A 20,799-nucleotide genomic window follows, 5' to 3' on the forward strand; every position below is an offset into this window, starting at 1 on the left:
CTCTCTCTCTCTCTCTCTCTCTCTCTCTCTCTCTCTCTCTATCTCTCTCTCTCTCTCTCTCTAGGCTGCGCGCTGCATTATAATGTGTATGACTGTATTACACGGTGTGCTAGTGCGTGTATTTGCGTGTTGGTAGGGGTCCATGGCAGGTTTGTGTCCAGGGCCCGTGGTCATGTTAATCCGTCCTTGCACACACACACACACACTCACTCACTCACTCACTCACTCACTCACTCACTCACTCACTCACTCTACTTCTCTCTCTCTCTCTATCTCTCTCACACACACACACACACACACACACACACACACACACACACACACACACACACACCTCTATTTGAGGAAATCAACAATGCCTTTGCGCTTCAGATGCAGATATTCACTAGATGTATTATTGACTTTACTGCCACCTGTTTTCAAGGCAGAAAACTAGGCATTTAAAGTCATATGTTAAATTTTTAAATGCAGCTGTGTTACAGGAGTTCCATTCCTTGAAGTTAACACACTCAAACCCAACTCATTTTAATGGACGGAAGAAGTCGAGCACATAACCTTGTTATTGACAGGAACACTTACTTTCAATGATTATTAACTGAACGCCTCCATTCCTTTGAACGAGTCAATCCAGTCTCCTTATGGGGGGAAACCATCTCCCATCAGTGCAGCTTATTCTAGGCTGACATTTTACCTACTGTTTCATGTGGGTAATTAAACACTGAGATGTAGGCCACCGGGGCCCCTGCTGACACACACACACGCACACATTCATATCGGATAGCAACGCTGGCCAGGAAGGATGACATTAAAGGACTTTAGGTGAAACTGATGAGCTCTATATTTTCGAATTTTCCGCATTCGGGTGTGATATACTGAAGGCTAGTGAATCAAGAGGGCAGCTAACATCTTCTTGATTCCACCAATTAAATCCACCTCTGTAGAGAGCGCAGATGGGTTAAATAAATATATATATATATATATACGACATGTATGTGTGTATATTTATATATAATGTATATACACTCACCGGCCACTTTATTAGGTACACCTGTTCAATGGCTTATAACAACAAAAAGCTAATCGGCCAATCACATGGCAGCAATTTAGGCATTTAGACGTGGTCAAAACAATGTACTGAAGTCAAACCGAGCATCAGAATAGGGAAGAAAGGGGGTTTAGGTGACTGTGAACATGGCATGGTTGATGGTGCACGGCAGGATGGACCCATACTTTCATGTTGTTTACGCCAAATTCTGAACCTGCATTCTGAATGTCGCAACTGAAATTGAGTCTCATCAGACCAGGCATGATTTTTCAATCTTCTATTGTCCAATATTGGTGATACTGTGTGAATTAGCCTAATTTTCCTGTTTTTAGCTGACAGGAGTGGCACCCGGTGGGGTCTTCTGTTGCTGTAGCCCATCTGCTTCAACGTTGGTTGTGTTTTGCGTTCAAAGATGGTATTCTACATACCCTGGTTGTAACGAGTGGTTATTTGAGTTACTGTTGCCTTTCTATCATCTCGAACCAGTATGCCCATCCTCCACTGACCTCTGACTTCAACACGGCATTTTACGTCCACACAAATGCCGCTCACTGGATATTTTTTCTTTTTCGGACCATTCTCTGTCAACCCTAGAGATGGTATAGAGTGAAAATCCCAGTGGATCAGCAGTTTCTGAAATACTCAGACCAGCCCTTCTGGCACCCTCAACATGACCATGTTCAAAGTCACTTAAAACCCCTTTCTTCCCCATTCTGTTGCTGTTTCAACCTCAATAAGTTGCCCTATCCAGGTCTACATGCCTAAATGCATTGAATAGCTGACATGTGGTTGGCTGATTAGTTATATGTGTTAACATGAAAATGAACCGCTGTACCTAATAAAGTGGCCGGTGAGTGTATATGCAGTGTGTATACATGCATACATACAGCATGTGCCCCAAATTGAACTGTCATGAAGAGGGAAATAGTTGAAATGGTGAGGAATAAAAAAAAAGATTGGCATCCTTCCCTATTTGCATACTGCATCTCTATCTCTCTGTCTGACAGACAGATAGACAGACAGCTTGTTTTGGGTCTGTGGCTTTTTACAGATTCACTTCACACACGCCTGCAGCGGTGTCCTGATGGTATTCATGATGCCGTGCTGAGTCGGGGCGGTGGAGAAGCTGCGGCTGCTGATTCAGTAAGAAAATGATTTGTTTTCCCTCCAAAGTCAGGCACAGAATAAAAGCAGCCTGGGTGCTCTGAGTTTGCATTTCTCTAAACTGGCCCATTCCTCCCTGTCAAACCTAGAATAACTACAGGCGAACGCCCTCTCAGAGCCTGGCTAAGGGGCTGGGAATCCATGTCACAGGAGGATGGAAGCGGCTAAAAACAGATCAGCTCTTTTTAACGCTGCCTGACACCGCGGCATTCCCCTTTATGGTCAGACATGATTGCTTTTGGCTCTGTTCTTCACTCCAGAGGGACGGGAAAACGAACGTGGAGAAGCTGCAGGTAAAACCCCAGTGTCAAGGGATTTAAAGGTCACGTATGATGCTCATTTTCAGGTTGGAAATTGTGATTTGGATTTGTACTAGAAACTGTTTTCATGGTGTAGTGTCCAAAGAAAAGCTTTATATTTCTAACAGTGCCGTGGCTGAATCTACTCTTCTCAGCCTCTGTCTGAAACACTTCAATAGCTAGCTTCTTTAGCTAGTCTATATAAACACCTGGGAGCCATATTCAAGTTGATAAACCATGAAGAAGTTTGCATAATAGGTGACCTTTAAAGCTTGTGGAAACTGATTTCAGAATAGGTTAAAAAAGAAAACAGAAGCCACTCATACATTGTTGCTCCAAACCATGTTTCTTTATTTAAATCTGAACACACTTCCCAGCATACACCATGAAAACATCTTGCCACGCCCCTTTTTCTGCAACATTTTTTTAAAAAGTAAAAAAAAAAAAAAAAAAAAAAGTATTCTCATCAACCAGGCAAGCTTAATTATGAATGGGAGAGGAGGCAGAGGTTGTTCCCCTCAGAGTTGTGCTGATATTGGAGTGTTGAAGTGTTTTACATTTCTTTCCAAGGCATGATAAAAACAGAAATAAATAAAAAATATGTTGGGTTAGCCTTGAGCCCTGCAATATGAAATTACTTACAATTATGAGAGGCAGAATTTTAACAATCTTTCCTAAACAATAACTGAAGGCTCCAGTTCTTTTTTATTTTGTATCAATTTTGTATTGGCTTTTGTTTATGGCATATTGTGTTTTTGGAACCAGCTTGCCTTCAGGGTGCAAATGCAAAAAAACTAGATTGCAGTCAGTAGCCTCATGCTGAAAAAATATCGTACACACACACTGTACCGTGATTACACAGCAAATACAGAAATCATCTGCTCATGTACGGTGAGAGAGGATGCCAATATACAACAGAGAATCTCTCTCAGTAACATTTCTAACTCCACAATCCACTGACAAGCCAGCCATCACGTCCCTTTCTTTGTCTGCATTACACACAGGTAAGTAAATACACCAAGTCCTCATCTTATCACTTGTGTCTGTGCTCCTGTAGTCTAACACCAGGCTAAACACTAGCACTGGCCTGGGTTTTAGTTTTGTGCTCAAACTTGTCACCTATTACACGAAACATCCACTAACAGTCATATATGTGATCCACCCCACAAGCTAAATACAGTACATCTGGATTTTGTGCAAATCAAATCAAAAGTACCAGTCCGTTGAACTTGTTTTTTAATCAATAACCAATGAATTCGTCGTCGACATTCCGCTCAAATGGACCCCGATGTTCCAGTATTCTCCACACAGTCCTGGTTTCATCGCTGCTCCTTCAACACCAGCTGAATTTTAGTTTTTTTTTAAAATCACAGTTAAAGCCACTACGAGTAACATGGCACGTTGGCGTCCCCTTTGGACAAAAGCGGTAGTATTTTTACGACGCCAGCTGTCGTGAAGCTGTTTTCTAGCTTGTGCCGGGCGTGCAAGATTCAAATGATCAGGAAGCAATATAGTGCATGTCCGTGTGTTGAAAGTGTGAGGGCACCGGACTCTTTTCGGCTCCGTGAGAGTGGTTGGTGACACAGCATCAACTAATACCAGTCAGTGCTACACACCTGATTGCAATGAGTTGATGCAGCAGCGTCACCTAACTACTCTCTCTCACGGAGCTGAAAGATTACGTGTCCTTACAGAAAGCGAATGAACGAGAGACGGCAGTTAGTATGGATCACGATGAGGTGTTTATGTTGCTGTAAATAATGACTATTTCAGATGAATAATGGTAATCTGATGATGCTGGTGAGGCAAAGTAAACTTTGTTTTAGTAGGCTACCGCTCATTCATTTAGGAGTAAACACAGCAGTCTAGTTCGCTACCGTGAAATTGTGTATACGTTGCTTGGCAACGCCCTCCCGCCCGCCTATCACTCTCCCTTTTACCTTTTCTTCATTGCATTTTCTTTTTTTTCTTTGATGGTTCAGCCCTGTTATCAGTCATTATGACGACAAATAACTGTCTCAAACAAGGCTCCCGCTCCCCTTCCCTCACCTGGAGGCTTCTCAAATCGCGTTGCAGCGCCACACTGAAATCTGCGACCAATACGGATATGTGACCATAGAGCATGCATGCGTGAACCGAAAATCGGACTGGGTGTGCGACCAGACCAAACGCAGTAATAAAAACTATATAAAAACGTCTTTCTTTGCACTGATGGTCTCGTTTGCTGTTAAAGGTAATTTATGATTATGTGAGGAAACATGAGGCTGTTTAAAAGATATTTAAATGTTACTCGTAGCTGCTTTAAGACTGAAAACAAAAACAAAAACACACACGCGGCTCAGTGAGCGCATGTGTTAGTGCTGGAGCAGAGAGTTGGAGGCCTAGCCACGATGCGTTTACAAGACAGAGGGTGATCTGTTGAACCCCTGTGTGGAGAGCTGGTTTTGAAAAACACACACACACACACACACACACACACACACACACACACACACACACACACACACACACACACACACACACACACACACACACACACCTGCTGCAAACAGACAGAAATCACTCATCCAAGGAGACATTCCACGAAACGTTTTGTATTGGATGTATGGTTGGTTGTAAACTGGCACTGGTTAAAAGAGTACCACATGGCACCAGAAAGTACGAAACTGACTGTCACTCTGAGGCCAGACAGACAGGTGCATCGCCGCATGGCATCATGGGAGAGGGTCTGGCTAAGGCAATGGGAGAGAGAAGGAGGAGGAGGCCATTTTGATCGTATGAAAACCACTAAGCTGATTTTGCCGTTTGTGTGTACAGCCGCGCGCAAAGACTGTGCTTTTAAGTTTGACAGTATCCTCCATTTGCCCTTTTCAACCCATACGCCTTGGTCCAGACCCCCTCTCCACCAATGGGCTCTCAGTTCTCCATGAGTGACAGCTGGATGATGCGCTGTAGCTCCTCCTCCTCCCTTTGCCTCCTCAGCTCCGCCTCTTGCTGCTCCCTAGCAGAGATCTCCATGGCGATGCGTAGCTGCTGGTCATAGCTGCAGCTGGGGGGCTTCTTCTTGGAGGGGGTGGAGCAGAGGCTGGAGGGGGGGCGGGCCTTGTGCTGGGGCGTCCTATAGGAAGAGAGCAAGGAAGGACACAGGTATGTTACTTCCTGGAGTCAAACGACTATGAGGTTATGATTTAACGATTTGATGTATTGAATATTTATACTTGAGGGATCAATGGGGGGGGGGGGGGGGTGACCCTCATTTGCAATGATATCGAGTCAAACAAATGTGAAGCGAAAACCTCAATACATACACAATATACAGTACAATGCAAATACGTCAACTATACACATCCGATAAAGAGAAAAAAAAGCAATTTAAACATATTACCATATGTTCCACACTGGTTTCATTCATGCTTTCTTCTCCACTTCAATTTAGTTTTACTGGGATTATTTAGATAAAAATAAATTGGGAGCCTCCACAGCACATTGTGAATAATATATTACACGCTATAAGGGTGACCACCATGAAAGGGCCACACAGATTTGTAAGATGTTGTGAGGACACGGAATATGTTGCCTCCGTGAGAATGGTGACTGATTCACTCACTACAATCAGGTGTGTGTGCACTGATTGGCTAATTGAGCCCAGGTGTGAAGAGGTTATATGTGCCCTGAGACCCCAGTGCTCTGTGCTGTTCATTGTCTCGCCCTCTGGGATAGTGAGAGGTTCTCTCTGAGTGTTCTCTGTGTTTGGAGTTCCCAAGATAACTGTTGAGTTACTTGTGTAGCTTTCAGCTGCTTGGCAGTGGTGCTTTAGTTTGTTATTTAGTGTTTCATCTAAAGGTAGCCTGCGTGGCCCTTTAAAGCTCTGTGTGTTTTTGTTTTCTCCCCTTCCCCGTATTCGCATTTGCGTTTTAGTGGTTATCCCTCTGGGATAACTTTCAGACACCCCTGGGTCTGCACCTGTGTCCCAACCCCCCCAGTCATTACAGATGTTAGTTTTGATTTAAGTATACAGGCTTGGTTCAGGTTTTTATGACATACTACACTACAGCAATGTTCCCCTCTCACATTATAACACAGACACAGGAAAACACTGTGGTAGAGATATATTGTCAAGAGACAGAGAGAGAGAGAGAGATAACAGGGAGGTCAGTATGTCTGTGTATCCATTTATTATACTATCTATGATCCATTCACTCATCCACAAACAGGGAAGACAGAGAGAAAAACACTGTCTAAAGATAACAGGCCAAAGTCAACAGCGGCACTGTGTAAGCAGGACACTGTCATCCTACACGCACGCACGCAAGCATGCATGCACACACACACACACACACACACACACACACACACACACACACACACACACACACACACACACACACACACAGTAGATGAGAGGAGAATAGCAGGATAAGAGAACTGAGTAGGGGAGGACAAAGAAAAAAAGGATGTGAGTCTGCGACGGAGGGAAAGATCTGCAGGACGGAAAAAACTACAATGGAAGAGAGAGAGAGGGCAAGAGAGGAAGCCAGAGACAATATGGGTGAAGGAACAGCACCAGCCTTTATCTGCACAGTCATGTAGATGAATGTTTTGTTTGAGGAGCTCAACTCTTTCTGAAGATTGAGCCATGCTTTTTTCTAACAATGCATGCTCCTATCCAACTTCATCTGAAGCTCCTGGTTGGTTCCTGATAAGCAGAGGCCTTGGACTTTGACAGGAGGGTGTCACATCATTCACAGGAGATCATATGAACATGACAAACACATGGGTTGTGTTCGAAAAGCCCTACTACATCCTCAACATGTGTATATACTCCATACTTTCTCCATAACGATCCATTGTGTATGCGAGGTTCGTCAGACCGTTTACACTGAAGTATACAGAAGCAATAAAGAATAAAAAAAAAAAATTAAATCCACGTCGTTTGAAAAGACGCAATGGATTGTGGGGCGGTCGAGTAGGAAAAGTATCCTATCAATCCATACACAAAATCTTCCCAGAAGTTAGTACTCATCCGGGCATTTCTTGCCTACACAAACTCGCATACACAACAACCACAACATATTCAAATTGACGTCAAAATGAGTATGAGTCGGACGTTAGCATGGCCTTTCGAAAACACAACCATGGAACACGAAACAAATACAGGAAAAGTAGAATGAAAGCAACAGGGACTGAATGTCTGACCTGTCCACACGACTTGGGTCACATGACAGCGGTAGGGATCCTGGCTTGCTATTGGTCAGTGCCTCCCAGATGGTCACCTTACAGAGGGGGACAGAGACAGGATGTCAGAGAGACAGGGTAAAGAGATGGCTGTGCATGTGAATGAGCGTCCTCCTCCCTGCAGGCTGTTTCCTGTTAACCTATGCTAAAGTGCTTCTCTCTCACACAGAGCAGGGGCAGCCAGCTGGCTTCATTAGCAGCTATGAACTGACTGAAGGTAGACCACATTGATCTGGGCACTTTTCCCTCTAGTGTGCACACACACACACACACACACACACACACACACACACACACACACACACACACACAATAGTAATAATAGTATTATTATTGATATTGAGAGATGAAAATTGACCTTCACTTCACTATCTATACATTTATACAGTGCTTTTTAAGGTGTAATGTTGAAAGGGAGTTGGCATTTTTCAGAACAGACTTGGTAAAAGTGGAATATAATATTCTCATGAAGCCTATGTTTTATTAAGTGTATAAATAGCTTGAAAATAAATGTTGTTTATCTTATTACCTTAGAATGAGCATTTTATATCTACAAACGTTTTTTTTCTACAGTAGCACAGAACGGACAAACCTAACGGCCTCACACATTTTTATATGTAAGGAGCATCTGTCGTGAATTAAACAGTTAGAAAACGAAGAATAAGTACCATATAATAAACCCAATGCATCTTCACCTCATCACTTGATATTGAGGAAAGACTTGAGGCAGTGATGGATGATGCCATCTTTAGTGACTATCTTGTGGTCCTTGAAGACCACCGTGCGCACACTTTCCATGTCCTCTCCAATTGTTGTGTGTCAGCGGGTTTGATATTTCGACAAACTCAGCTTGTTAATGCAATTCTGTGCAACAGTCCACTATCAACCATTAGGTGTAATTGAAAAAGCTTAAACACACCAATAAAGGAGCGTTTTCCAAAGCAGCAGCTGAGAGAAGAAAATAAATCTCCCAGGCTATATAACTAACACACTTTCATGCCACTCCTAGTTAGGTTTCTCTCAGGAGTAAAATAAAGTGTGAATGACTGGGGGGGAATAATGCAAGCTTCTGGTAAGTTTTAGAAGATGACAGGCTGTATTTAATGCTGTAAAAAAACATGCAGCGTCAGCAGGCACTATGCTACTTCAACACCTGCCCTCGCTTCAGACTTGCAGCCTTAATTAAAAGTGTCATGGCCCTTTCTTTAATCACAGTTTGAGGTGGTGTGTTTGTTTTAAGGCTTGGGACAGCGGGCTGCTGAAGGTGACTGTACAAAACCACAGAAAGCGTCACCTCAGTCTCCTCTGCATTCCCCTCATGTATCCAAGCTGAGAAAACTGTGAGGATGTTCTCTGACATTTCTCACCTGGCCTATTTATACTATTCTCTCTATCTGCAACTCTGGAACACAGCCAAAGATTACCAGGACCAGGATCATCTGGGATTTTAAAAGCAGCAGCTATCCTGAGGCAGTGTTGAATATAATGGGCCTGGGCTCCACACATCATTCTACTTATTGATTTCACTTCAGTAGAAGTCATTTTCTCTATTTTTTATTTTTTGAAACCGGTGGCTTTGTTCCTACTTTAGTGTGTCTGTTTGTCTGGTATTGCTTGACTTATTGGAACATGTACATGTACCGCTGTAACACTGGGGGACATGGAGGAGGGGAGGGGAGGGGAGGGGGGGGGGTACTGTGCAGCTCGGTTTCACCTTGGTGCATCTTGTTTCAAGGCAAGACATACAGTTAAATATAACAGTATGCATTTAACATGCATTTAACATGCATTTAACATGCAATCAACTTTGCCAGTCGATTACTCATAAACAATTATTTTCGGTATATTTTTTCAGAAATATTTGAAGGTTTACTTGGGTAAATTATTTCTAAGTTTAGATTTTGGGTTTTGATAAAAAAAAACTAATGTTGAGAAAATGGAGATAAAGATCGTTTACTAAAATAAACACCTAATTGTACAATTAACTTGTATGTTCATGTAAACAGACTAGTATTCATTTGTTTGTACCTTGACATGTTTCGACTACTTCCAGCAGTCTTCTTCAGAAGTGTCAGCTGTTGCTGTGACGCGTCTTGTGTCAGCTGATGTTATAGACAACACGCGTCACAGCAACAGCTGACACTTCTGAAGAAGACTGCAGGAAGTAGTCGAAACATGTCAAGGTACAAACAAATAAATACTAGTCTGTTTACATGAACATACAAGTTCATTTATCAAGTTAGACTAAATGAACCTTTTTGAGTTACCTAATTGTACATTTTGGACATATTATTGATACTAGGTTAAAAGAACACACAGAATCTCAAAGTTGACCAGTGCTTGAAAATAAAAACTACTTTGAGAACACTAGATGTAGTATGTGACGGTGGGCTCACCTGGTCGTATTCTGAGCCGGCCTCCAGCAGACTCTGCTGTATGGCAAACTGCAGCAGGTCCTCCTCCTCCTCCCTCATGCTGTCTCTCTGTTTGCCCCCCAGCATGGTGTACCCAGACGGGGGCTCAAACACACACGTGGGGATCTCTCCGGCTCTACATGACACTGCAGCACAGTGAGAAGGTAAAGGGCAAGAGATGGGTTCAGTCAGTGTCACAGTACAAATTAATAAAACTCATGATCGTACATGGGTTGAAAATGCCAAAAGGTTATTTTTTCATCTGTAGTCACCTGACATCAATGTTAAAAGAAAATACAATTAGACATTAGACAAGATAAAAAAACAGGACGGAACCCCAGAGAACAGGGCATCACAGAACTGACTAGCTAAGGTAAAGAACAGAACACAAAACACTCAGACTGTTATCTGATAGGAGCAGAGATTCTACTGGACAGAAGGAGAACAAGGCTAGGTCACTACCTAGTAATATGGCTGGGCCGCAAGTGAGTTTGTATTGTAAATGTCAATATGACTGTGTGTAGTAGTGAATTGGTAGGCTAGATGTACATTCTTAAGCAGTGTATGTAAAAAACAACAACAAAAAAAACATGGTTGGTTGAAAAAAACTTATATTTCATGTAGCCTAATCTATGTTATCTAGCACATTCTCTAACCTCTAATAATTTGACTAAGCTGACGTATGTCGACTTCATGGACAATAGATTGCTAAGTGTGCATTTACGTTACTTCCAGTGAGTCAGTGCAGAGTAATTGAGTAATGACGTGTGGCCAACCAGTTCCTGAATGTGCTCACTCACTCAGTCCCTCACTCACTAATTGTGCACTAGGGCTGGCCTCACCATGATGCGATACAGCCCAATAACAGGAGAGGAAAATCAGAACCTTTATTTCTGCTTGTCTGGAAGTGAAGAAGTCATACCAGGTAGATTTTTTTCCCTCTCCGTAATATAGTCACCAAAATACTTCCACAACTCAACTAGCACTGCAGGACTATAACTCTGAGGTATAGAGCATTTTGAGATGGATAAAATCAAGGATATTCCAGAGAGAGAGAGGGGGGGGGAGGTGGGGGGGCACCTCTCAGCCGTCACACACTAAATTATCTTTTGGCTCCGCATGGCTGAGGATTTAAAACGCGGCTGCTGGAGGTTCTGATCAAGCGATGGGATGATGAAAGTAAATCTCACACGCGCAGCACAAGGAGCATAACCTTGTTCTCAGTAGAGGTGATAAATACTGCTCATAGCTCTATCACGCATCTCCAAACTCTGTTAGTCAACTGAAACACGGCAGTAAAACAGCCTGTCTGGTAGGGCAAACACAGGCAGGATATAAAGCAGCTGAGACTCATCTGTACATTCTTATCAGTTACAAGAAGAAGATGTAAGAAGACATGACACCACGATACGAGGACAGGGCCGCACATAAGGAGGAGAGCTTTCTAGGGCCCAGGCACTAAGGGGGGCTAAGGGGTCTTTGGAGAATAAATAACTAACTACGGGAAACTTTATTTAGCTAAAAAACATTTTTATTTATTGTTACTTGAGTAAAAATATATCTTACTTCAGCTTGAAAACCTTCAACTAGTACCAGTCGTTTTTTTCCCCACGTAGCCTTTGCGTGCCATGTCAGAAGGTCAACCAAACCAGTGTTTTATCGCTATTCATGTGCGTCCTATCTGGGGCCCTGCTTTCATGTGTCTAAAACTATTTAGTATGCCATTTAATATGGTAGAAAAAAGATTAAGGTTGTCCCATTTCTTGTGGTCAGATTTAGTCTGCTTGAAAATACCCGGATGTCAACTAAATCCGTCCGAGACTTTTAGTTTTGAAAACAGCATGCTATTTGGGCGATTCTAACCCATAATCCAGTGTGCACCTGAAGTGACGTCACATCGACGGAGCCTCTGTACGAAAACAACCGGGGATGCGACAAATATAAAAGCAAGAGGTAAGATCAAGGCGCAATGTTATGATGAAATAAATAAGTAAAAAGTATGACCCAATTGTATTCCTACTGCATGCTAACTAGACTATTTTCATGGTCAGATGTAGTCGCTTCTCAGCCTTTTGGCTAAGATCAAGTGTAGTATGTAGAATAGAAAAAAGAAAGAGTATGCGATTTTGAAGGCAGGGTAAATTTCTCTCAAAATACATCATGTTTATGTTAAAATGAGGACCCAGCCATTTGTGTGTGTGCGGGCCTGTATGAGGAGTAAAGTGCTGTGCGTATGATGGTGTGTTCTCACTGGTGGAGCTGGAGCTGGAGACGCTGGAGGAGTCGCTGCCCGGAGACGGGGTGTCCATCCTGGGTATGTCTCTCTGTGTGTCCCCCTCCACCCCCACATCACTGTCTGAGCGTGCGGCCGACCCCTCCTCACAGCCATTCAGGTTACTGAAGGTGATCCGAGCATTCAGGATGTGGTAGAGAGGGATCTCTGGAAGGGGGGGGGGGGGGTTCAGCATCACATCAATCGTATTTATATCAATACTTAAAAGAGACTACAAGGATCTCTTAAATGTTCATGAGACTCTTGTTTTTTTCCCTCTGCTGATCATAAGTGACGTGATGTAACAGCAAATGAGACCATCAGAGAAAATAGTGTTAATTTTTTTTTGGGGGGGGGGGTAGTTAATGTTAATGACTGGGTTAGAATCCCCCACCAACTTAGACCAAACAATTTGAGGCAGGCGGACTGGAAACGCCTGTGTTTCCCTATATCAATGTGTATTTTGCTTCACCATGGTCATATTACCATTATTCATGTGGCATAAAAGTAACAAATAAACACATTGCCTCATCAATACAATGCACACACCACTGGCACTTTCTCGCAAAGATCTTTAAGACGGCAGATGGCATGGTGTGGGCAAGATAGCATTCTTTTCATGGTTCTTGTTTGCTGTTACAGGTCATTCATGATCATCAGAGGAAAAATGAGACCGTCTCATAAACATTTCAACATTCCTTGTAGTAGGAGGTTTAAGTAAGTGAACCAATTTGCAATCCCATCCCTTTCACTCACTTCCCCCCCCCCCCTCTGTCTATGATCCTTTCCATCCATCCTAATGACTACTTCATCAGCTGCCACTTCTCTCCCATCATAGCCTTTATTAAAGCAGCCCTTACTTTAACCTCCCTCCCTCCCTCCCTCCCTCCCTCCCTCCCTCCCTCCATCCGTCTGTCTCACTCCCTCAGCTCTCACCGATCTTGACGGGGAATCCTGGCGGTAAGCGCAGAGTGATGAAGTCCCTCAGCTTAGCGAACAGGGCATTGGAGATGGCCATGAGGTCGATGATAGGCACCACTTGCTCTGCCAGGGACAGGGGGTGGGACTCACACAACCACAGCTTGGCTTTAAACCTGGGAAACAATGACAGAGACACAGACACAGTCACAGACAGACAGACAGACAGACAGACAGACAGACAGACAGACAGACAGACACAGACAGACAGACAGACAGCAAAGTCAGCAATTCTGCAGAATGCTTGATTTCAAAATCCATTTTTGTCCAAATCACTATACGTGAAAATCTCATGAGTTTCCGCTACCTGTCAGTACTGTTTGTGCGCTGAAAGAATGATCTGGTGTAAATACACAGCCTAGGCTCCTTAAAGATTTTGACTACATGGTGATTATGACAACAAGCTTTATCCAGAAACACTGACTCCACCTTTCAAGTAAAAGGGAATGTATGTTGCCATTCAAGTGATGGGTTATTTGGCCAGAGGTATCACTACGGCATGGCATCGATCGCCGCAGCTAAACGTGACTGTCTGCAAGCTGCTGAGCCGTGTTCAAGCTGAGGTCAATCGATGCTTTAACTTTAACTTGTCCGATAGTGAACACACACACACACAGCCCCGAGAGGCAGCCATGACACCTCAAACAATTCATCCTTGTGATGTGTCCTGTCACTATTTAACAAGTGGAAATGACAGGCCAATAGCTGGTTAGAGGAACACTGGGCAGATGAATGGACAGCTGCTTGGCAGGTGGATGGAAAGCAGCATCATTAGCGGCATTAGCACAAAAATGATAATGTCAAAGAAAGATGACACGTCGTGAGCTGGGTGACAGACTGCAGGGACTGAGTGTCTATGAATCTCCATCACCTTTGCAGAAAGGTTATCTCTGTGTGTGTGTGTGTGTGTGTGTGTGTGTGTGTGTGTGTGTGTGTGTGTGTGTATTCCCACTATTATTTGTCTGTGTTTAAACTGAAGTGGTCAGCTGTCACAGGTGGCTGACGTTACACTTTCTGTGTGTGTGTGTGTGTGTGTGTGTGTGTGTGTGTGTGTGTGCCCGTCAGTGTTTTCAGCTCTGGCCCACTGCAGTGTGCTTCAAGGGGACTTGTCTGTAGCGTGGCAGCCTGTCTGTAGCGTGGCAGCCTGTCTGTGTGTCCTGTCACCTCTGGGTCTTGGTGGTGAGCTGGCAGGCGTGGCCGATGTCCCTGTGAGTCTGGGACAGGCCCGGGTTGAAGTATTCCTCCGCCGTCAGCGCAGAGGGGTTGGTCACAGCAGGGCAAGACATCTGGGTCACCAGGGCCTGCAGGTAAATAAAGGGATTTATAATGGTCCCGTTCTAACCACAAGTTGCCATTTTAAAAGGTCACCCTTTATTCAAAATGCACTTTTTCATTATGGGTACGTGGTGTGACTCAAGCCTCCCCAAAGTATGAGATTAAAACAACCCTCTATCATTTTCTCCACCCCACCTGTGTTCAAAACCACTCTCAGATTTCACACCCCTTTTAACTTCAAAAGGAGAGAAGCCACCCCCCATCCTCAGATCCCCCTGAATCTAGCTGGCAGGTAGATTCTTCATGTGCAGTTAGACTCTGGGCCAATCAGAGCAGACTTGGCTTTTTGAAAAGGCGGGCTTAAAGAGACAGGCTTTAAAATGGAGTGTTTTAGACGGAGGCTGAAAAGAGGAGATTGAGCAATGGCATGTGAAAAAAGATTTTTTTGGACACTACACCATAAGAAACATTTTCTAGTAGAAAACCCAAATGACCATTTTGAACCTGAGAATGAGCATTATACGTGGGCTTTAAAGACAATAAAGCTTTTTACTGATTTATAAAGAAATGGCCACGTCTACATTAACGAGTGTTAATCAATACCAGTGACTCAAAGGATACTTTACAAAGTGCAGTTATTGCTGGATTTTCAAACTGACTTTATCCGCTATTCTTCCCACCTACTTGGATTTCAAGGTTCTTCCTCTTCGCTATAGACATTTTGCAACAGCTCAATAAAAGAGAACACTTTACTCTTAAGCCAAAACTGGATGAAAAAAAAACCCCCGACACAAAGCAGTTTTCATGTTACAGCATTTTACACCATTCAATGAAATGTGCCTGGTTGGTTCACTGATCTAATGAGTATATACTACATACTGTTTTAGGACATTAGAAAAATGCCTATCATCGGTGCACCTACATAGAGACTGCAGGCGAGGTGTGAAACAGAAGAGAAAGTATTTCCATGTTAAAGAGGAACAAGGTTGAAAAGAGTAGCGGCGACACGGAGGGGGGAACAAGAGAAAAGGCAGAATACAGAGAGGGAGAGAGGGAGGGAGGGAGGGAGGGAGGGGAGGGGCAGGGAGGTTATGAGTCATAGATAGCTCTCTCCAGCAGAGAGAAATTAAAATACCTTATCAATATTTGACAGCACGTTGGAGCCTCTGAGTAGGTTTTTTGACACTTCAAAAGAGGGGAGGGGGTGATGGTGATGTTGCTTATATATATATAGATCATACATTCATCCATCATCCTTCATCCATCCATCCATTCACAACCAAGTTCATGTTTTCACTTATTAGATCGGGATCCAAAGGGTTATATCATGACATAAGTTGAACTCCTCAATTTGTTAACAGTTAACACATATGGCATATCACCACAATAAAGAGATAAGAACCATGGAAACACACTGTCCACTTACCCCGTTATTAGGCCCCATGTGCTGCTCAGCAATCCCAAGGAAGTTCTGCAGTGGAGTCTTCCCACCTGCTCACAGACACACAGCAGGGAGAGAACAGTGTTACACCAATCAGTGTGTACACATACTGTAGCTCTCTGGAAGCTAGGGCACCCTACATAGCAGCCCAAGCCTGTGGTTGCTTATCAAGAGATGATGAAGCACAGAGGCTCATTTATCCCCACTGCAGACTACAGTGTTTTGCCCAAGACTATTTATTATACTCTATCACACTTTTTTGTGCTGTGGTCTTATCCTAAGAAACATGAAATCAACAGAATAGAATGACCCATTAAATGAATTCCATAAATCAAAAAAATACACCATCTCAGTGGCCTGGTTTTCTGAAAATAGCAGCAATAGCATTAGATTCCATTATACTGTAAATGAAGGGGGGGAAGAAATCATATTACAGTTGGCTTCTGCTGAGTGTAGACGTTACTAAAGTTTGTATGACAGTAAAGTTACTGTCATACAAAGACTGTAAATGCATCAAAACAATAGCCTGGCATTCCCAGACCTGCCACTAGGCGCTGGCAAATTAAATTTGCTGCAAGATATCAGGGTATGGATTTCCAGGCTATCAAAACAAGGAAATGTGATGAGAAAGCCACACTCTGAAAACGAGAAGTTCTTTTGAAGAGCCTTGAGGGAGAGCACTGCAGTGGGGTCTTGGAAAGAACAATAACGCATCAAGCTGTTGTCTTGTTTGGTTCTCAAAGATCCTCTCCGGAGACGTTTTTGTAACACACACATGAGTACTGTGCCTTGGAATTACCATGTGTATCTGATACGTTTTGTCCACACATGTTGTTACATTTTCTTGGAATAAAACCCACTACCCTCTTCTACATTCAGAATCTATGAATAATGCAAATATGATTTATTTTCCGAGGTATAAAAACGGTTGGACATATGGTGTTTACTGCCTTTACTGAAGAGTCCATGCTCAGTGTTTGTGTTCCCTGTGCCATCTGGTGTCAAATGATGCACAGTGAAGGACAAACATCCCGGTATAAAGCACCAATAACAAAACATATATGGTTTATGGGATATAAAGTGTCACATCATTCTTCAACAAAAGCATCTTTAGGTTATATCAATCAAGAACTCAGCTGTTCTGCGTCATGAGGACTGTGTGGGTGGCTTACTGGCTTTGACCACATTTTGACTGACTGACTGTGTTGCGATGGATATACAAGCAAGAGGCAAGTTCAAGGTTCGATTGTTATGATCAAATAAATAATTAAAAAGTGTATCCAAATTGTATGCCTACTGCATGCAAACTATGTACTTTGTATGGTCAGCTGTAGTATGAAACATAGTGTGTGGCTTCTACATTCAGACAGAAATGAGGGGCTAACAGCAAAGCACCGGTCCATCAGTTAGTGTTAATGACGGTGGTGTCATGGTACGATGTGTATAAGATTCCACATTGTGACCTCTGGCCAACTGATCGATCTATAGCTACAGCTTGACTCAATATATACCGTACCAATGTGTCTCTCTTAGGATAGCAGTTTAACCTTTTTCTCCGCAGTGTTAACAAAATCGAAGGCAAAAAAAGTCGAGGGCAGATGGAGTGAGTGGCTCATTCGGGAGGTTTACTGTAGCGCTCCCAAGAACACTTCCCCTCTCGCATATTAGCAGAGATAGCAGATGGAGGGGTTTGTGACCTGGGTGAGCGGAGCCCTCAGACATGTGTGTGTGTGTGTGATGGTTGATCCTGGCTGACAGCAGCAGCAGACCAGGCCAGGGGAAGGAAGGGGAGGCCTGGCTGCTTAATCCTGTTTGATCTAGGGTCTGACCCAGAGAAGGAGACTGTTAAGGTTCCAGTCTGTTAGCCCAGGCCTGGGGCTGATAGCACTAAGAACCAGGTGAGAGAGGGATTACTCAGCAGCTCCTCTTTTATCAGACACATCGCAGCACTCGCACTGGGGTTGGTACAGCCGGCACAGAGGGGATAATAACCAAGCCCATATTCAGCTGCTGCGCATAGAGAACACCTTATACCTCGGAGGCCTAAGAGGTTACAATGGGCTTCATCCTGGCCTACTGTGTGTGTGTGTGAGTGAGTGAGTGAGTGAGTGAGTGAGTGAGTGAGTGAGTGAGTGAGTGAGTGAGTGAGTGAGTGAGTGAGTGAGTGAGTGAGTGAGTGAGTGAGTGAGTGAGTGAGTGAGTGAGTGAGTGTGTGAGTGAGTGAGTGAGTGAGTGTCTACTTGTGCTCATTAAGCATCTGAAGTACCAGTAGACATTATTAAAGTGACCTACCTTTGGTCTTGTTCTTGTTCTGGTCTGACAGATGGTCAGTCCTGGTCCTGGTGATCAGCTCCACATTAGAGGCAGCGTACACCTGACAGAGAGGAGGAGACAATTACCCTGGTGCATTTGGGTTTCACCAGTGTGCTGCTGTATAGCTTCTTCAAGCTAAATAGGCTACTGGAATTCCTCACTGGTGACCACAGAAAAGAAAACAGTCATTAAATATTGAGCAGGCTGCTGATTCTAAGGTTACAAACAGTGGATGGAAGAGCTAAAGAGCATCCAGCAGGACAGCAGTTCAACAGGTTACTGTCCGTTTAGGTGTGCTGCTCTCTGAATCAATGACGCAGAAAATAGATGCTTTTTTTTAGGCAGCAACATTTGACTATCCAGCCTGGTGCTTTTAAACCACTAGGGCACAGCAGCCCTTTGGTAGTCTGACACTGTGTCTCCCATCCATCTCTCCAGGGGGTCTGGACAAAACAAATGGATGGTCAAGGTAATGGATTTCATTTGAATACATCTTACTTCATTTGACAGGCCACCTGCTCTTTTTTATGTGCCGAGGAATGTTCCTCCTCATCTGAGATAAGATATTCTCGCTCCGTCCTATTTTAAATAAATATCATCTTTAAAAAAAAGGAATGACCTAAATGCATCCGCCGTTATTAAAAAAAAAAATTAGAACGTTATGTCCTTTAAAAGGTCCAGAGCGGAGGTTTTTAAAATACCATAGGGAGTGATTCATCCTAGGAAATTAAACTCTTCAAAAGGGAAGTGGACTTGTCAGGAAATGTCACATTGAACTGTGGGACAGTGTGTGTGTGTGAGAGAGAGAGAGAGATCAGAGAGCTGTCTGTGTGCAGTGCTGTGCTCTTTACCTTAGCTTCATATCCATTCACCGCCTCAGTCTTCTCACTCCTCCAGCCCAGTATGCCCGTCTTATTCCTGCAAACACACATTCAACACACACACGGCCCCCATCACTTTCCCAGTCAACATAGCAGTTAGTTTCATTTAAAGACCTTCTTCACCGGTGGAAATATGAAGGTGTATTGAACTCTGAGATCCTATGTAGTATAATTGTGCAAAAATCAGAAGAAATCGGTTCATCATAGCCTGTGAAAAGGCATAAAGAGTGTTTTATGGTCTCACTGTGTAACCCTACATCTTTCCATCTTGCGACATCACACATGGCAAAATGTAGGTTTAGGATTAACAGAACAGCAGGGCCAAAGGAAGACTGAGGGAAGAAAAACCTCATTCATTATATTATAATAGCGATTTTATAATGATAGAAAGCCGGTTCCGTATGGGTGAAGTATTCCTTTAAGTGTAGATTATCCTCCAGTCACACCAAGTCAGATACAGTATGTGCTTGTGTGCCAGTAAACCATCCGTCTTCCCCTTTAGATTGCATGTCACGGCGGCGCACTGGGTTTGACTTTATAGTATGCGGCCCTGAAGAACAGCGCAGCAGCCCCGTTGTCCTTGTTTGTCGCGGGGGAAAGATCAACAGTTTAGTGTGCAATTAAGGGAGTGTGTACCAGAAGTCAGCCAGGCATATCCAATCTTCATGATCTATTCACGTCACTGAACTTCTATTCTGGACCAGGGCCGCAGAGAGGGGACTTTTTTTTTTATCAGGGTTGAACTTAAACAGAATAAACATCCCCCACACTGCTAAGTGCTTTGGCAAAGTCAGGCCAAGTCAACATTTTTTCATTTGTCATATACCGTTGTTTATAATATACTATACATATGCACATATTTTACAGTAGCTATATAATATATTTTTTTAATTTTCTATTCAAATTCTTGACTTTGCAGCACTTGTGTCCAGCCATACTTCTTATCTTTATTATTAGATTTTCAATGCACCAATTATGGCTGCAGTTGGCAACTTTTTTTTTTATATCTCACTGTTATATTTGGTCATAATAATGGTCATTCAGTTATTAGTAGTGTATAAGTGAAGTTGTCTGAGAGTAAATCCTCATGACTGTGTGTTCTCCCCATGCCTCTGTATGCTGCGATCACAAACCACCAGCGCCCCAGTTTCCCTTCGACCAATCAGGGCTTTGTTGGTGGGAAGGAAAGGTAATGCAAGCTACACACACACACACACACACACACACACACACACACACACACACACACACACACACACACACACACACACACACACACACACACACTTCCAATACTTCCTTTGCCTGCTTATACCACACATAGGATGTTGAACATTATTGCTCCGCCTTAGTGGTGGCCTGACCAAAATACCAAAAAAATAACTCATTGTTTTCCCATGATCTTCTGCTATGCTTGTCTTTTTTTTTTTCTTCTTTTAATATTTTGATGAGAGTAAAGAAGTTTACCTGTCAAAATATTCT

The 20,799-nt window shown here is 43.3% G+C and overlaps 1 protein-coding gene across 1 annotated transcript in view; it reads right to left on the reverse strand.

Moving 5' to 3' along the window:
* Positions 1 to 5,424: 5,424 nt before the first annotated feature.
* ankrd13b (ankyrin repeat domain 13B) overlaps positions 5,425 to 20,799 on the reverse strand; it is a gene marked incomplete at its 3' end in the record, with an annotated part of 55,202 nt that continues 39,827 nt past the window's right edge. The window contains exons 7-15 of the mRNA XM_080024977.1: positions 19,288 to 19,354; positions 18,416 to 18,497; positions 16,109 to 16,173; positions 14,572 to 14,708; positions 13,366 to 13,523; positions 12,409 to 12,597; positions 10,140 to 10,303; positions 7,705 to 7,781; positions 5,425 to 5,626 (exon numbers count right to left, since the gene is read on the reverse strand). Of these exons, the coding sequence (XP_079881103.1) occupies positions 5,425 to 5,626; positions 7,705 to 7,781; positions 10,140 to 10,303; positions 12,409 to 12,597; positions 13,366 to 13,523; positions 14,572 to 14,708; positions 16,109 to 16,173; positions 18,416 to 18,497; positions 19,288 to 19,354 (1,141 nt within the window). The remainder of the gene's footprint in view (positions 5,627 to 7,704; positions 7,782 to 10,139; positions 10,304 to 12,408; positions 12,598 to 13,365; positions 13,524 to 14,571; positions 14,709 to 16,108; positions 16,174 to 18,415; positions 18,498 to 19,287; positions 19,355 to 20,799) is intronic.

This window comes from Ammodytes marinus, assembly GCF_949987685.1.
Source record: "Ammodytes marinus genome assembly, chromosome: 3".
Lineage (NCBI taxonomy): Eukaryota > Metazoa > Chordata > Actinopteri > Uranoscopiformes > Ammodytidae > Ammodytes > Ammodytes marinus.